General features: G+C 33.8%; 1 protein-coding gene across 5 annotated transcripts in view; it reads right to left on the bottom strand.

Annotated features, from left to right (window-relative positions):
* Positions 1-18070, bottom strand: part of TENM2 (teneurin transmembrane protein 2) — a 1351165-nt gene that overhangs the window by 997839 nt on the left and 335256 nt on the right. For all 5 annotated transcript variants that reach the window (XM_003756806.2, XM_031949416.1, XM_003756801.2 and 2 more), the window contains exon 3: positions 6456-6755. In XM_003756806.2, coding sequence (XP_003756854.1) covers positions 6456-6681 — 226 coding nt within the window. In that variant the 5' untranslated portion in view covers positions 6682-6755. The remainder of the gene's footprint in view (positions 1-6455; positions 6756-18070) is intronic.

Here is an 18070-nt window from a genome sequence, read left to right as displayed (position 1 = left end):
GCATTACAGATGAGATCCTCAAAGTACATTAGGGGATGAAGTTTCTACAGAAGGAATTTCCTAAATAAAGTTGTATGTTGGAACAAAAATAAGTTTTATGTAAGAAAATAATTTCTAAACTTCAAATGTCAGGAATTTATCCATAAGGTAGTAAACTACCAGAAACATGACCAAGTGTACCATAAATATTGAACTTTTTTTTTTCTTTCAAGTAAATAAAAGACCTCATGAAAGTTGTTTCTTTGGCAACATGATTCAGAAAGTGATATGGCACAGGCTAAATGAAAGTAATCTTTCCTATTGAATACTCATGACTCAATGCTAAACTATAGCCTAAGGTATAGAAAACTAATTCAATCTTGTTTATCTCTCTAATACTACCTCTTTTCCCTGGAAAAGAGTTAGTTTGTTTTAAACAGAAAACTAGTCTCAACATTATAGCCTATTGTGTATAGCCTATTCATAGTTAACAACTACTGCTACCATGGACAGCAACTTTGCTACAGATTTTTAGTTAGAAAGGGCCTTTGAGATAATTTATTTTGATACTCTTATTTTATAGTTGAGAAGTCTAAGATTCTCAATGTTAAGGGATTTGTCCCATATCATACAGCAGATTAATAACTGGGCTACTATCCTTCTAGGTTGTGTCACATTGAATGATCCTGGGAGAAAGGATATGCTGGTTTAATGATGTCAATTTAAAACAGCATTCTCACACTGTGGGCCTATTTTCTAAGCACAGGTGATAAAGAAGTGTTGGAGCCTGAAGAGGTGATAGGACACACACAGAGAAAAGAGAACTAGAGGGAGAACAACAATAAAGAGTTGTAGGTGAATGGGGGCCAGCTGTTACTGAGGTTTGGCAATTTCTTGTGCTTCCCATTCACCAGGGAATCACAAACTGTGCATATAAGATCTATCTTGCATGACCTTTGATATGCTAATTTCTTTCTATTTTCTTCTTCCACTTTTCAAGTGGAAACAACTTGGTATCTCTACTATATAATATTATTAATGAAAAATTACACTTGGATTTCTTTGAAGTGAAAATATTGTAGTATTTGTAAATCAGTCTTTACTTTCCACATAATACAATTTAAAGCAAGGAAAGTTTAAGAAAATCACTTATCAGGAGAAATAATGAAATTTAATAGCTGATTTGAGATGAGAATTTAGTTCTTATATTTTTTTCCTTGTTGATGAGCCATGCTACTTCCCAGGACATACTATGTAATAGGTTTAATGTGGAAACAGTTTAAAAGGATTAGCCCTTCGACTATGCAGAAATTTAATTTCCTGAGTCTTTTTAACTTGACACAATGCACATATTTATTTATTTCCAATATTTCCAAACCATGTCTCCTACAAGGTGAAAAAAAGGAAAAGCACACTCAAAAGAACCATAGATCTAGAAAGGAAGGAATCTCAGAGATCTAGTGCAACTTCCCCCCTCCACTGTATAGTTGAGGAAATCGAGGCATGGAGAAATTAGGTATCTTGTTCAAAGCCCTACAAGTGGTAGATTTGTTGAATCATGTGGAAAAGGGATTCACAAGAAAAGCGAGATGTGATCTGAATTCTTTGGGAGAAGTTCCCATAATCATGATTTCATAAATGCAATGAAGAAATAACTTAGAGAAGTATCTATATCCTGGGCGTAGTTCTTCAGGAAAACTGAGGCCCAAAGAGGTCAAGTGACTTGTTCAGATTCACACAACTTAGGAAATGTCAAAGGCCAGATTAAAAACTCAAGTTTTCCCAATCCTAAATCCAGCACTCTTACAATAATAATATTAATAACTATGACATAGAATTATTATAATAGCAGCCATTATTGTAACTAAAATTTTCATGATACTTATCATATGCCAGGCACTGTACTATGTACTTTACAAATATTATCTCATTTGATTGTGCAGTAACTCTGCAAAGTAGGGACTATTATTATTATCATTATTATTCCTATTTTATAGATGAGGAAACTTAGGCAAATGTAGGTTAAGTGGCTTTGCTAAGGTCACATAATTTTCTAAGTGTCCATCTCAACTCTAACAGTGTATAAATTTATAAGTGAGTGAAATAATATGTAATAGTCTTTGAACTCTAAAATTCTATTATAGTCTATTTTAGGAAGTAAAAACAAAAAAGAACAGAATTTAGATGCAATATCCTAGAATATTTACCAGAAAGAAAGTAGGATCTGGATAACACACTGGAACTGTGAACTGGAAACCTTTCATATGTTTAGTAATTACATAACAGATTTGTGTAAAAAAAAAGTTTATGGGGGGCAGCTTTGTGGCTCAGTGGATAGGGCACCAGCCCTGAAGTCAGGAGGACCTGAGTTCAACTCTGGCTTCAGACACTTAACACATCCTAGCTGTGTGACCCTAGGCAAGTCACTTAATCCCAACTGCCTCAGCAAAAAAAAAAAAAAAAAAAAAAAAAAAAGTTTATTATATAATCAGTTTACTGAATCTCAGGCTTATCCCTGTTGGGTGATTATAGGTTTCATTTAGAACAATCTACAATATTTTGCATCTTGATATATTCAGCACAATATTTCCTGTAAATAGGAATATCTGGATCACCTCACCATCTTTAAGGCACTGTTTTTCCACCTGATCTCTGCACTGGACATATATTATAGTGTCAGACATCCTTTGTTAAAGCATAGCATAGTATTCCATGCCTTGTTTAACAGACATCGGGGTCATCAAACAATACTAACTTTGTGGTTGTCACTTTGAAAGAATATTTTACAATTGTAAAATATGCATGGAAGATCTTGTAGGGAAAGAGCTTTTCATGTATCATTTGGCTCTGCTCATTCAAAGAGTTGGTTTTTTTCAAAGCAATAAACAAGATGGAATTTTTCATTGTCTGCAGCTTTCAGATAAGTGTGTAAACAAAAAGATATGATACATCATAGGCTATTCATTGAGGAAGTTTGAAAGAAGTTCCTTATAAACAATTCTCATAAATATTTTGTAAAGATGGATTGGGAGTTATTGATATTGGCTTTATTTTGCTAATGACAACCATGTTTTTCTTCCAGAATGTTTGATGTCTTCCAGTTTTTCATATTTTTAAATCCATGATCAGCTAAAGGAGTTCAATCTAACCATCCACAAGGAAATCCAAGTGGATGAAGATTTTATATATTGTTTGGCAGCCAACAGGCAATATGTCTTCAAGTCTTTGCTCTGCTGTATATTACTTGTATGATACTGGATAGATCATTAAGTATATTTGGAAATCCATTTCCTTATTGGTAAAATTAAGGGATTGAGCAAGGGAAGTGTGAGGTTTCCTTGCAGTTCTAAATCTATGATCTTACTAAATGTTTTACGAATTGTATCTCATATGATCCTCAGGCAACCAGTATATATAAAGTCCATACATGTGCCAGAAACTGTACTAAATTCTAAGATTATAAAGTAGCTGTTTGTCTAAGTGAGTGGACAACTAACCAGCTTACTGATCAGCAGATATCTCTTTAAAAAGACACTGTAGGTAGACAATTAATTGATTCAAAATGGATCAAAAAGATAGGTTAGAGTGTATGTTTTAGCATTGTATATTTCTTTTGGTATCCTTGAGATTCTTTCCTGCAAAAGAGCATCTCTTTTTAATAGTAATCTTCTTCTAGAACAGGCAATCTGGATTTTTTTGGGGTGTTTTATAGATACCTTTAGCAGTTTGGTGAATGATGTTTTTAAATTTATAAAACTAGAAAGGAAACCAAATATATTGAAATACAATTCACAAAATATTAAAAATAAACAATGAAGTCCAAGTTCATAGACCTACATAAAGACCTTGACAGGGAGCCAGATTGACATTTGTAGAGAAAGACCAGACCTGGAATTAGAATGAACTGAATTCAAATGCTATCTCTGACACATCCTGGCTATATGGTCATGAACAGAAAGAACTCTTAGCTTCTCAGTGTCAACCAGATAATTCTGTGTGACTAGAAATTGGTGAGTTGGTTTGGCAAGAATATGCCTTACTTTCTCTAAACCAGTGAAATCACATGTTTGGTGAAATAATAATATTAATAATAATAATAATTCAGCAAGGCATCAAATACTTGTTAAGCATCTACTATATGCCTTACACTATGTTTACTTTAAAAATATCATCTATTAATTATGTTGTTGGAATACCATGGCAAAAGATCTAAAGAAATCATGTTATAAGTAGCCAAAAAAGTCCAGTAGACATTAATCAATAAAGAAATATCAAATAGAAGCATAAAAATGTCATCAAGGTAGTAGGGCATTCCTAATAATGACTTTATTAATAATCAATACTGTAATTAGTAATAATTAATAAAGCAAAGGTAAGAGATAACAGATATACAATGTAGGTACTTTCATAATATCAACAGATCATGAAGAAGGAAGGCAGCATAATGGGTAGACTCCTGGAAGATTTATAGGAAGATATGGATAGGCATTTCATGGCATGGGAATAAAGAGGTGGATAGCTATCAATAAGATCACAGATTCGTTAGAGTGTCAAAGTATCCTGGATTTTCAGTGAAAAAAACTCACAGGATCAGTTTTTTATATTAATTGAGAACATATATCCAAACTAATAAAATATTGAGCTTATCTTGGTCTTTCATTACCAGAATAAGAAAGGAGAACTATTTCATTTTAAAATTATCATATTTGCTAACAGACAAATTTTGTTTTAACCCTTTCTGTTGTGACTATGTTCAAAGTTGCATTTGCTACTCACAGGATAACTTCTCCTCTACCTCTCTCTTAATATGTGCTTATTGACTTCCTGCAGAGTTCAATTTTAGAACCCATCAAAGAGGATCCACTCTGACTCTGACTACATTTTCATGCATAAATTCATAGTTGTCTTCAGATGGAAATTGCACTTGCATATGCAAATACGTTCTGGGGCCTTTTCATTTCTACTTTTGGACTGCAGTTTTTAATTCATGCAAACACATTACACAAACAAATATGGGCTCAATAACAACACACTGCATGTGCGAATTGTTAATTGCCTAGCTATCAGCTCAAGGGCCTATTCTGCCCAAGAAATTCCCATTATTATCGATAGAAGGGACAAGATTAAACAGAATGAACAAGGGCATATAAGAAAATAAAAAGCCATGGTCTTGGTTTCATTTGATGTAAATATTAACTAAGGAAAGCAGTCTTAGGTCAATCCACTGTAATATAACAAACATTTGCCAGAAAGCACCTTTAATTTGACTGGGGTAGAAAAATTTCAAACTCAGCACAGAGATATTTTTAAAAAGGACGTTCTCCATCATGCAGTGACCAAACCTAAAGTAAAAAATGAAAGTATAATATAATGAATGCATGTGTCACCTTTCCAATCATTTGCATCTCACTGAACTGTTGCCATAGGAAAACAAAACAGATTGTTTTAAACTGTGCATCCTGGAAGCTGAATGCCACCTTAAAAGATGCAGTTGTGAATCCTTCTATTTATGAGAATTTAAAACTCTTACTATGTGCTTTTTTAGGGTCAGGTGAGAATTTAATGTAGTCAACGACTTGACATCTAGCTGATCAAAGACACCTGACATCAAGCAATTTTCAAGTTGATGGGTATTTTTTTTTCTTCTTTTTCTCTTAGAACTACAGAATGTGTTTCATTTACATGAAGACTACTGAGAAACTGAGAGACAAGATAAAAGCAAAACTGTATGCAGTAAGGGTCTACAATCACAACAGAAACACAGTTTTAACTGTTTCCCTGGTGAATTGTGAGATATAAATATTGCAGGCATTCTAAACAGGCAACAGTTTGTATTAGAATATGTTGTTTGGAAACAAATTTATAACCAGTGTGGATTTTTAAAGCTTTTGTGATGATGCTAACTGATTAAATAAACATATATATATTTTTCTAAATTTTATGAAATTAAATGTAGCAATATGAAGCAATCAAAGAACTAGTTCTTCATTTCAATGCTTCAATATAATTCCATTGTCAGGAATGGGGACAAAAATTCCTCAGAACTAATTAGTAACCCTATTACCTCCAACAGCTACTCCTTTTTAACAAAAGCAAAGAAAGGAAATACAAATGAAAATGTCAAAATTCTAGTTTTGAGGTATCAAAAGTCATGCTTCCACCTACATCACACAACATGATCTGCATAACATCTGGTAGGAATGCTCCCCAAATCTACATGCAAAGGGAATTTGGATCCAAACTTACATGAAATTTTTCTCTATTAATTCAGTATGTTGGTAGAAAGGAGATAGTGATCTTAACTAAAATTCTAACACTTATATGCTCAGAAACCTATGAGTTCCTCTCAATTTTCACAAATTGTGTTAGCTAAACAAAGCAAACCAGATTGTCACTGTAGTGATATCACAATACACCATTGTTCTAGAAATAAGGCAAGAGAAACAGACACAAATGGTTAGGTCTATTCTACATACCTTGTCTTGGAAACTCATCTGACTCTCTGTGAACCAGATCCGAAACACGGTTTCCATAGTGCATCCTGGTATCATGATCATAGGCCTTTAGGGTCTCACTTGAACTGTATGACTTCTGAGTTGGCACTCGGCAATCCTCGCTGTCCAGGGAGGAACTTGTATAACGACATTCTTTACCGCACCGACCCCTGGTCAAAGAGCGGTGTCTTCGGTCCTTTATATCCATTTTTCTCAATCAGGCAAAAAGCCAATGCTTTGAGAAAAGTCAGTTCTGAATCTTGGCACTTGTCACTTTGCCACCTGAAAACATCAAAGGGGGAAAGAGATTTTGATTACAAGAAATACTGCATGCAGTTCTGATTCATGTTTCATCTCTGTTCAAAAACACAACAGGGCAAACTTGGTAGCAGTTGAAAAATCTCATTTTGAAATGCCTAACACAGACTTAAGCTATCCATCTAAATGGGAAAAACATCTTCTAGTGATTTCTTTTGCCTTTAACATATTTAAAATAATAATAATAAAATGTCTTTTGATTTTGCAAATATATACACATAACATGTCTGACAGTCAGATTTTAGTTACTGTTATGAAACTGTACAATGTAAACCAGATTCTACCATCATCAATTATTTCTCTCCCTTTTTTTTGCTGCAGAAAAGAAACTCAGCAGGTGAAAAAGGAGTGTGCAAAAGCAGATTCAAGGATGAAACATAAATATATGTTATCAATGCTGTGCCAGGGTGTGTTAAACCTGACTAATAACCATTTGCAGCAAGGTTTAGAAAGTTATAATGAACGAGCAATTCTTGCATGTGGACAACCCACCATTAAAAAAAAAGACAAAACAAACCAAAAAAGGATTTCAAAAATTCCATTTCATGTTTCCTCCTTTATGCAAAGTTATGTTTTGCATACACCTGATCACTTCTTCCCTGGTCATTCCCTGCAGGTAGTGGCAGTGTGTGGCTACAACCCTGGCAGATCAAAATGGCAAGAACCTCGAGGAAAGTGTATGTCTAGATGTCCAGTAACAACTGGTACCTCTCCTCTCCCTGCCGCTGTACCCTTAACAGATGAAGAAACAGAAACAAACAAAAAACCCAAATGAAAACACCAGATCCGATACTAGAAAAGCTGATAGCGGGGCAAGAGTTCAATGCATGAGTTGGCAGCTATGTAGCAAATACAAAAACGATATTTGATACCCTGGGACAAGCAAACTGCACATCAGCGTGTGCCAAATATCATTCAAAAACATGAGCCTTCTGCCTACCGGACAAAACAAAAGTACAGCAACACATCCAAAAAATAACCTTATTGACTGTGTTTGCCACGCAAAATCGTGTAGGCCAAAGGGCCAGGGCCTGAACAGAATGGGCAAATAAAGATTGTAATTAAAGTAAGAAATGTGACCCAGAGCACTGGTAATGAATTTCCCTAGATTATTATTGTTCCCTGACTCCATAATGTACCAGTAAGTATTTCAGAAGGCTAGCATGTGATTTTGAATCTACCCTTTAGGCTAGACAACAGTGTTTTCTCTCTCTTTAAAACAGAGCCAAAATTCATTTTAAGAAGTCTCCGTGCCCCCATGAATCTGGTTATAACATGAGTCAAATCAGATTAAGTAGTAATGTGGATTCTTACTAAAATGTTAAATCTAGATCACAGTAGTTACCTTTAAAACTCCGTTGCTCAGAATCTCTCATTGCACATACCTGTCACACCACATCCAGGTAATGTAACATTTTAATTGAGAGGCTAACAAATTAGAATGCATCTTGAGAGGGATATTCATGATGTGCCAGATTTACAATCTATGTTACATAAAAAGCAGAAGAGTTAAATATGTTTAGTATAGAAAACTGATGAGGTAAGAAAACATGATAACTGTTTTCAAACATATTATTTTTTCATATAGGTATGACTGAAATGTTTTGATGAGTCTGTAATCTCAATGATATGGGTACCACATTTATCATTTCAGATTACAATCCATTCACTCTTTTTGTAATTTTTGTCCATGTATTCCCAAATCTTCCCTAGAAGCTTGCATCTATATTCTAGGGTTGGGCATGGGCATGGACATGCATATTTTATATTTTTTTGGATAATAATGCCCCATTGGGGCTGTTTATCTGATATTTTGTAAAATGACTATATAATTCCATGTTGAGGTCTCCTTGCAAGAAATATGCTTTTATTTATGGATAAAATTCTTAAATGACACCTCCCCCAAATACTACAGAGCCACTACAATTACATCCATATTCATTCAAAGACTGGCCTAACATTCTACACAGGGAAAAGAATTGGATTAAGAATGCATCTTGTTCAGATTATGATCTTTAGCTGAATGGATAGCCTATTGAGTTAGTCCATCAATATCTATATCTTGGAAAGGCCCTGGAGATGAAAAATGAACCAGGCATCCTAATTATGTAGAAGAAAGAAAAGAAGCTAGATTGCCTTTGGAAAATTGGGAAATATTTTCAATGATTTCACACTGCTCTTTAACTTAAAAGTCTAAGGCTTTCAATGTGGAAGAGAGAATATGTTTATTTTGAGTAACTCCAAAGACTAGAACTAAGACACAAAGCAGAAATTATAGGAAGGCAGATTTTATTTTAATAATGGAAAGAATTTTTAGACATTAAAAATTTTCAATAATAGAGTAAGTTGCCTAATAAAGTTATTAGTTTTATTTCTAGTAGAAATATTCAGTCCAAGATAGGAGGATGAATTGCAAGACATATAAAGACACTTCCACTTCACAGATTTTATTATAGAATTCTTTACAGACATACACTCACACACATATGTAAGACAAGAATATGGAAAGATCTCAGGATTTCTAATGAAAGATAATATAGGTGAAGTGCTATGTAAATACCAGCTATTGTTATTGGTTGATGAAAGGAAAGAAAAAGGGAGGGAGGGAGAGAGGAAGGAAGGACAAGAAAGAAAACAAGTGCAAAGAGAGATAAAAAGAATGAAAGAGAAAGAAGGAAGGAAGGAAGGGAGGAAGGGAGGAAGGAAGGAAGGGAGAGAGGGAGAGAGGAAGGAAAGGAGGAAGAGGGAGAGAGGAAGTGAGAGAGGGAGAGAACAAGGGAGAGAGGGAGGGAAGTATAAGGGAAGGGAGGGAAGAAAGGGTAGGGAAGGGAAGGAGAAAGAGAAGGAAGGGAAGATAGAAAGGCACTTATTAAATGCTAATTATGTGCAAAGCACTGTGCTAAGCACTAACATACAAAAAAAGAAAAGCAAGGGAATCTTTGCTCTTTAGTTTAGACCACGAGTAGATGCACATTTCTTACTCTAATATTCCATTTATAGCAATGGAGAAGAAATTAATGCTGGATACCAGCATTTTGTGGTTTATGGAAAATTGACATTAATCTTCAGTATGTTTAGTTCCAAATTTTAAAAATGAAGGTTAACTTCAAAGCTCTAATCTTAGAAACTTGAACCCATTTTGAAAATAGAGCTAATTATTAATGACATGAGAGGGTATGGATTTTTGTTTTTGTTGTGTGCTTTCTGGATATACAAAGAAGGTCTTCTAGAATAGTGATAATTCCCTTATCTGGTATTATCACATAATAATGTATCATATGAATTTTAAAAATTAACTATTTTAGTGGAAATCTAATGTTAAACAATTTTCTATACTGTGATAGAGTATACAAATATAATTTAACCTTTCATAGTAGCATGCTGTTAGAATCTACTTCAGTATGTAGGGTCATTTTTTTCTAATATTAAATGGCCTCAAAGTATACATTTTAAGTTCTTGTGTCTACTTTTTTGGTAACCTTTTTTTGATGCACCTTCTCTCATTTTTGTGCCAACAGCTCAAATTTCTTGTTGCTATAAGGGTGCTTCCATCTAGAAGTTTCATTTCTTTCTAATTGCCTGTGGGTAAGCAGCAAATAGCTTTTTATGAATTGTATTTAAAATAATAAGTATGCACCAAGTTAGAGCCTCAAGGACCCTAACAGTCTATTTTTTGGTAAAGTGCAAGGGCTTTGGTGGATGAAATAATGACATAAATTTTGATGATTGAAAGGTGTACTATTTTTTCCTATTTCTTAGATTCTCAGCTGTGTCCTAGATAATTGTAGGTTCCAGATAAATGGCACCCATATAATCAATGTAGTATAACATGTTGAAGAGCAAGTTAACTTGGTAGGGGCAGTGAAAGGGATATAAATGGGTTGTGATACTACGGAATATTGATGTGATACTGAGGAAGGACCTCAGAGTCTACAGGTAGCTACTACTGTATTTATAACTGATTCACAGCTAAGACCTTAGAACGATAATAAAATTTATCTTCATATATGCATCTAGATGCATAACCAAAAAAAACCGCCACTGGAAATACAAATGGTTTAGTGGTGGATAATGAAATCTTAAAATGACTGGGAAAGGAAGGAGACCAATAACATCAAGATTTTCACTGAGTTTTCACCTTTGGTTGGATTGACAAATGGTAGTCATTGGGTGCCACTGGATACCCCCAACTTCTGAAGGCTACAACAGTGCTTCATTCCATTTCATTCCACATTTCCTGTCTTAAAGAGGATTCACACTGCTTTTTTCATCAGTTGCTTAAGTGGGTTCCATCACTTTATCAGAGCTGAATACAGAGAGCTTGCCTGGAAGCTTTTGTCTAATTAACTAACCCTATGAGCTGTAACACTGTTCACTATTAACTTTTCAGATTATCCTACTACTTAAGGGGGTTGACTTGTTAATCACTGACAGCTCATATGTGTGTGTGTGCATGTACATGTATGTGTTGAGCTTTTACAGGCAGTGATACCATCTATGGTACATTTGATACCTCTGAACAGGGATTTCATTTATTAAGTCAGGCCTCTTTTACTCTGATCTTTTCACTGGCCACAGCTGCTGCTTTTATTTTGTAACATCATAAATAAAATGATGCATAAATTCTAATTTTTATGTATCATATATGCATATTATATATGCATGTATGTATACACATATATAAATGCATATAATTTCTTTTTACACACATTTTAAAAGGTTAGGTACCAAGAAAATCAGCTGTTTTAAAACGCCTACAAGTAGTTTGCAATCTGTGAGTTCTGAAAAATGCCAACATGCCTACTTTTCTTCCCCATTTTTAATTATAATAAATCAATGAAAAAGTGTAAGAGGAGTTTGTACCATGTTTCTCAAAATTACATGCTTCCATATTTGAATGTGTTTCACAGTTATTTTGGAAATCTGATAAAGGGATTTCTTATTTGGGCTTATTTCATAGTTAATAATAAAGAAAATGTCTGAATTAGAAAACTGCTGAACAATACCTTCTTGACTACTGAATTAAGAGTTTCCCAAGTCCTGCTAAATCTATCTTCCATAATATTTTCCCAATTCATCCTTTTTTCTATATTCCCAAAGTTACCACTCAAGATCAACTCTTTTCCACCTGAACCTAGACTAATAATTACTCTCCCAATCTCAAGTCTCTCTCCATCTCTAATCTTGGCTCTCCATAGCTGCCAACTCAATATTTTTAAAGCACATATCTAACTATGCCATTTTCCTACTCAAAAAATTCCAGTACTACCTAATGCCTCTAGGTAAAATATAAACTTCTCCATTTGGCATTTAAATCGTTTGACAATTTAGGTCCAGCCTATCACTCACCTTCATGTACTCTTGTGTTTCAAATAAAATAGTTTCCTTGATGTATACTGTACATAACCATCTATCTTTTGTCTCAATCCTTTTGCTCACTCTGTTTCATGCCTGAAATACACTCCTTTTTTACCTCTACCTCTTGAAATACTTACTTTTCCTCAGTATCCATATCTAATGTCACCTTAATAGAAATGCCTTAATCTTACTTTAAGCCCAGCTACCAAGATTTTCCCAAAATTATACTGTATATATTTTTATTTTCTTATCTATAATATTATATAATATGCATATAACAATAATATATTTAATAATTTTATTATGATAACATTATAAAAGATATATAAAGATAAAGAACTGTGTTTCCTTGCCTTTAGTTTGCTTTCTTCTGTCAATTCTGTCCTCATCATTTAGTCTATAGAATTAGAACTACTATTGAAAATACAATGTATTAGGCTGAAATTTGAGGTCACCGACTCCACACCTCCACCTTTGTACTTTTCTTATCTCTCTCATTTGGAGTTGAGGAACAGGCTGCACCTTAGCTAAATCATGGTACCATGAAAATATCTTCCTTCTCTCCAATCCCACTACAGGAAGGAAGCCCAGAAAGAATCAGGACAAATCTCACAGTTCCATAAACTACAATTATTTGTTTACAAACCAATAATCCCTGAATTTTAGAGTTAACATATATCTCAATAGAAAAAATAGCCTGCACAACATCCCCAACAAGTAGTCATTCATCCTTTTCTTGAAGGCCTCCAAAATTTAGGGAACTTACTACTTCTTAAAATAGTCCATTTTACTTTTATACTATTCTAATATCTTTCCTTTAAACCTAAATTTGTCAACTTCTTTCCACTGTTTCTAGTTTTGTACTTTGGGCTAAAGCAAAACTAGTATAATTTTTTTCCCACATGACCACACTTCAAATACTTGACATCACCACCCTACCCCCTGCTAAGTCTTCTCTTCTGCAGGCAAAATAATCTTCATATTTACTATTCTGGCAATCTTCTTGGTGGGCATATTTGTCTTATCGATGTCGTTTGTAAAATATGGTTCTCAGGACTGAATATGATACTCTAGATATGATGTTACCAAAGTAGAGTACAGATGGATTATCACTTCCTTCTTCCTGAAAGCTTTTCCTCTCAATTCAGTCCAATATTAACTTTTTTTTTTTTTGCTGCTGCATCATATTACTGATTCATAATGAACTATGAGTCAACTCAACTTTTTAAAAAAATAAACTACTGCCCCTAATCATGTCTCCCCAATCTAGTGCTTAGATTCCAAATATTGATTTCACATGTTGTGATTTTACTTATAATATTTTAGTTTTATACATGTTTAGTTTTTAATTTTTTAATATTCAATTTTTTATTGGTGGACCTAGCTGATATTCTAGTCTAATAAGATGTTTTTGCATCCTTACTCTGACATGCAGCACACTGTTACTCTCTTCTCAATTGAGCTTCATTTAAGATTTAATAAGAATGTAATTTACTCATTTATCTAAATCACTGATAAAAAGGTGAAATCAAGCACAGGGCTTCATGATAGGTCTCCTTTCAGTTTGGCATGTAATAGACCTTTGGGACTAGCCATTCAACCAGTGTGTAATACACTGAATTAGTCTATACTTCTACATCTTTATCCCAAGAATAAATCATGAGACTCATCAAATATTTGGCTAAAACCTAGGCAAACTATACCTAAAAAATTCTCTGATCTATCAGAATAAGGGAAACATTTGCAATGTCACAATGCTTGAAGTGCTCCTTTTTTTTTCATATGTTACCCCTTTCAGGGGTGCTGCAAATTAGATGAAGTAATGTCACAAATTTCTTTCATAAAAGTCTCATATCCAGGATATATTAGGAAGCTGTTTAAAAAAACAGAATAAGAGTCATTCCTAAATATATAAGTAGCTAAAGGATATGAAAAGACAATTTTCAAATGAAGAAATCTAAGTTATCAACAACTACATAAAATTGCTCCAAATCACTAATAATTAAAGAAATGCAAATATAAACAAATCAGATCTGCCTCACATATATCAGACAGGCAATGATGACCAAAAAAGGGAGACTTAGAATTGTGGAGGGGCAGTGGGAAAAGACAAACTAATTCTCTGAGAATCTGAAATAGTCCAGCTATTCTGGAAAGTAATTTGGAACTATAAATATAAATATCATTCAGTCTGTATATGTTTTGACCCAGGGATAAACTGATGAGCCTATATCTCAAAAGATATCAAAGAAAGAGGAAAAGCACCATATGTAAGTACACACACACACGCACACACACACACACACACACACAATTACATACCCATACATGCTACATATTTTTATTATAGTAAAAATGGAAACTAAGGAGCATCCATTATTTGGGAAAATAGTTGAACAAATTATGGTATATGAATTTAAAGAAAATTATTGTGCCATCAGAAAAGACAAAATGGATGATTTCAGGGAAATCTAGGAAAACTTAGATAAACTGATGAAATATATAGTAAAATGAAGAGAGGCAAAAGGATCATTTATATAATAAAAGTGACACTGTCAATAACAAGAAAATTTTTGAAAGCTTTAAGAACTGTTAATAGTTTTATATTGAATTTATTATGATAAAAAGAAAATGTAAATAATTGAAATTTCACTTTCACACGCAATTTTTTCTATCCTTATAAATAGGAATGTTTGTTTTATTGTTTATAAGTTCAGAATAAAAATTAAATTTAAACAAATATACAATAGACTATTGATGAAAAAAGTAGCCAATTCCTGTAGTGTCTACTGTCACACAAAACAAAGCAATAAAGAAAAATAAGAAATAAATCAAAATAAAGTGAAGAAAATGTATTAACTGGATTCCTGCTATGGGTCTAATACTCACAAACAAAGGAGAGGAAAGGAAGAGGAACAGTGTAAAGAAAAAAAAGAAAGAGAAAAACACACATGTAGAAGAAAAGTAGGTATCCATTTGGATTAAAGTTGATAAAAACAATTCCAAAATAAACTACCTAAAGCATGATTTAATGCCTCTCATGATATAAGTTAACCCTACACTTAATGTTGCACTCCTCTGAGTTTTCTGTATGACTGAGTTCTGCATGGATTCATGAAGTCACAAGAGAACTATCACTTTACCAGACAACACTTCAATTGAACCTACATTTATATTGAAGGGTTCTAAATGACGTAACCAATTCTTAAATTAAAAGAATTACTCCACTGTATGCTCAAAAGAATAGATACATTTAGTATAAAACGGAAAACGTGCTTTCCAGAGAGGCATCTGAGTTAAGATATCTTTACAGACTTGTATAGTAACACAGATAGTCATCCCTGTGGTTGATGATGGTAACGGTGGTGAGGAACTTGGGTTTTAGAGTTGGAAGGCATGGATGAAGAACAGATAGAGGTTCAAAGAGACAGTCTGGTCTTTGTGGTTAACAACCTCTAAGACTTCTTGTCTTACTATCTCATCTGGGTCTTGACTAGAGAAATTTTGATAAAGTTCCACATTGCAAAAGGCTTGATACATCTTGTTTTTTCTTTGATCAAATGAGCACATGCTATTAAAATGTCATCTCAAATAAATATCCCTTATCAACACAGAAGTTAAAGCTGAAATGCTGCTAACTGCCCTGAAGAGATAAAAAGTAATATGGAAAGGATAAGAGTAATAACTCTGAAATGACACATAGCCTGGATCAAAGACCCATCTATAAGTGATATACTTCCCAGAGTGGGTTGTTAGTATAAGAATTCAATATACAGAAATGGAAGTTGGGAGCAGCAAACATCTTGTCAGGAAGGTCACTAACTTTAGACCAAACCTACTTTACAAAATGTCTCAGTGCAAAAAAAAAAAAAAAAAAGGAATTCTAGGTTCATAGAATTTTAGATCTCAACGATACCTTAGTGATCAACTAAAACAACAATTTTCTAAAAGAGGAACTAAGACCTGGAAAAATAAAATGACCTGCTCTAGGCCCCATGATTTTCTTAGTAAATACTTAAGAGTAATCTCTTGTTACATAGGACATCTTCATTGATGATCATGGGTATGTTAATAAAATGTATGTGTCCTTAGAAAACAATTTGTTGCTGCTGAGTTGTGTCAGATTCTTTGTGATTCTGTGGACGACAGTACACTAATGCTTTCCATGGGGTTTTCTTGGCAAGGCACTAGCATAATTTGCCATTTTCTTCTCCAGTGAATTAAAGTAAAGTTAAATACCTTCCAAGGGGATCACAAAACTAGCAAGTGTTTGAGGTCAAATTTGAACTCAAGACTTGGCTATAGACAGGCCCAGTGCTCTATCCACTGACCCATCTAGTTGAAACAGTAGGACTGTGATTTAAAGTCCCTAAACTTTTAGTATTCTACAAGAAAGTAGCATACAATGTTCTTCCTCTGGAGGAGATATATTTATAGTTAATCAGTGTTATGACAATAGATTTAAATTTGACCTTTCTGTGTAATATATGATATAGTTCTTGCCTGACTGCTTGCACTAATTATGCTTTTTTTTTGCCAATTATTTTCTGTCATTGATGTTTGCCAGTGTATACTGGAGACAGTAATAATGATGTCAGATTATCTCTTTTCTTCTATCATTCCTTTTCTTGCTTTAAGCCTCTACATCTTACTTTGCAATTAGGAAGGAGGCAGAAGATAATTCATTGGCTTTGAACAAATAGCCAGGAATCTTGATTCTCTTGCACAACCTTATCTGTGAAAGCCTTTTTTGCAATGCTCCTCATTTTTAGCTCTCCATCCTTTCTTCTCAAGTTACCATATCTATATTTCTCTGGACAAATGCTTCTCTCCTCAATATTGAGGATATATTGTAAATTCATTTGAGGACAGGAATTATTTTGTTGTTGCTGCTACTGCTATTGATTTCTAGCACCTAAAACACTGCCTTAGATATAATAAGTAGGTACTTAATAAAAGCAAGCTGAAAGAAAATCCACATTTGTAACAATTTTCACTGGCTGCAATGCTACTTATCAAGAAGAGACAAGAGAATTCATTATATCTTACTCCCCTTGGCATGTTTTATGTTTCATCCAAATCTACCTATGTGTTGCTTCTTCTACATGTTCTATCTCATATCTTCCTGCCTATACTTAAGCTATTCTCCCTTGACTCATATGTATTTCATCTTCACCTCCATCTCCCGGAATCCTTTAAATTAGATTTCTTTAAAACTCACTTTATTTGAAAGGGAACACATGTGCAAAAATGTTTGTGGCAGCCCTTTTGGTGGTGAAAAGAAACTGGAAACTGAATGGATGCCCATCAATTGGAGAGTGGCTGAATAAATTATGATATATGAATGTTATGGAATATTATTGTTCAGTAAGAAACGATGAACAGGATGACTTCAAAGAGGGCTGGAGAGACTTACATGAACTGATGCTAAGTGAAATGAGCAGAACCAGGAGATCATTACACATGGCAACAACAAGATTATATGATGATCAATTCTGATGGACATGGCTCTCTTCAACAGTGAGATGATTCAAACCAGTTCTAGTTGTTCAGTGATGAAGAGAGCCATCTACACCCAGAAAGAGGACTGTGGGAACTGAATGTGGTTCACAACATAGCATTTTCACTCTTTTTATTGTTGCTTGCTTGCATTTTATTTTGCTTCTTTTTTATTTTTTACTGGTTTGATTTGATTTTTCTTGTGCAGCACAATAATTGTATTGTATGCATGAGTTATTTTTAACATATATTGGACTACTTGCCATCTAGGGCAGGGCATGAGGGAAGGAAGGGAAAATTGGAACTCATATTTTGCAAGGGATAATGATGAAGAATTGTCCACACATATGTTTTGAAAAATAAAAAGCTTTAATTAAAAAAAAAAAAAACTCATCTCATTTATCCTACAGATCCTATGTGAG

This window comes from Sarcophilus harrisii, chromosome 2 (genome assembly GCF_902635505.1).
Source record: "Sarcophilus harrisii chromosome 2, mSarHar1.11, whole genome shotgun sequence".
NCBI classification, from domain to species: domain Eukaryota; kingdom Metazoa; phylum Chordata; class Mammalia; order Dasyuromorphia; family Dasyuridae; genus Sarcophilus; species Sarcophilus harrisii.
This window is presented reverse-complemented; position numbering and strand designations above follow the sequence as displayed.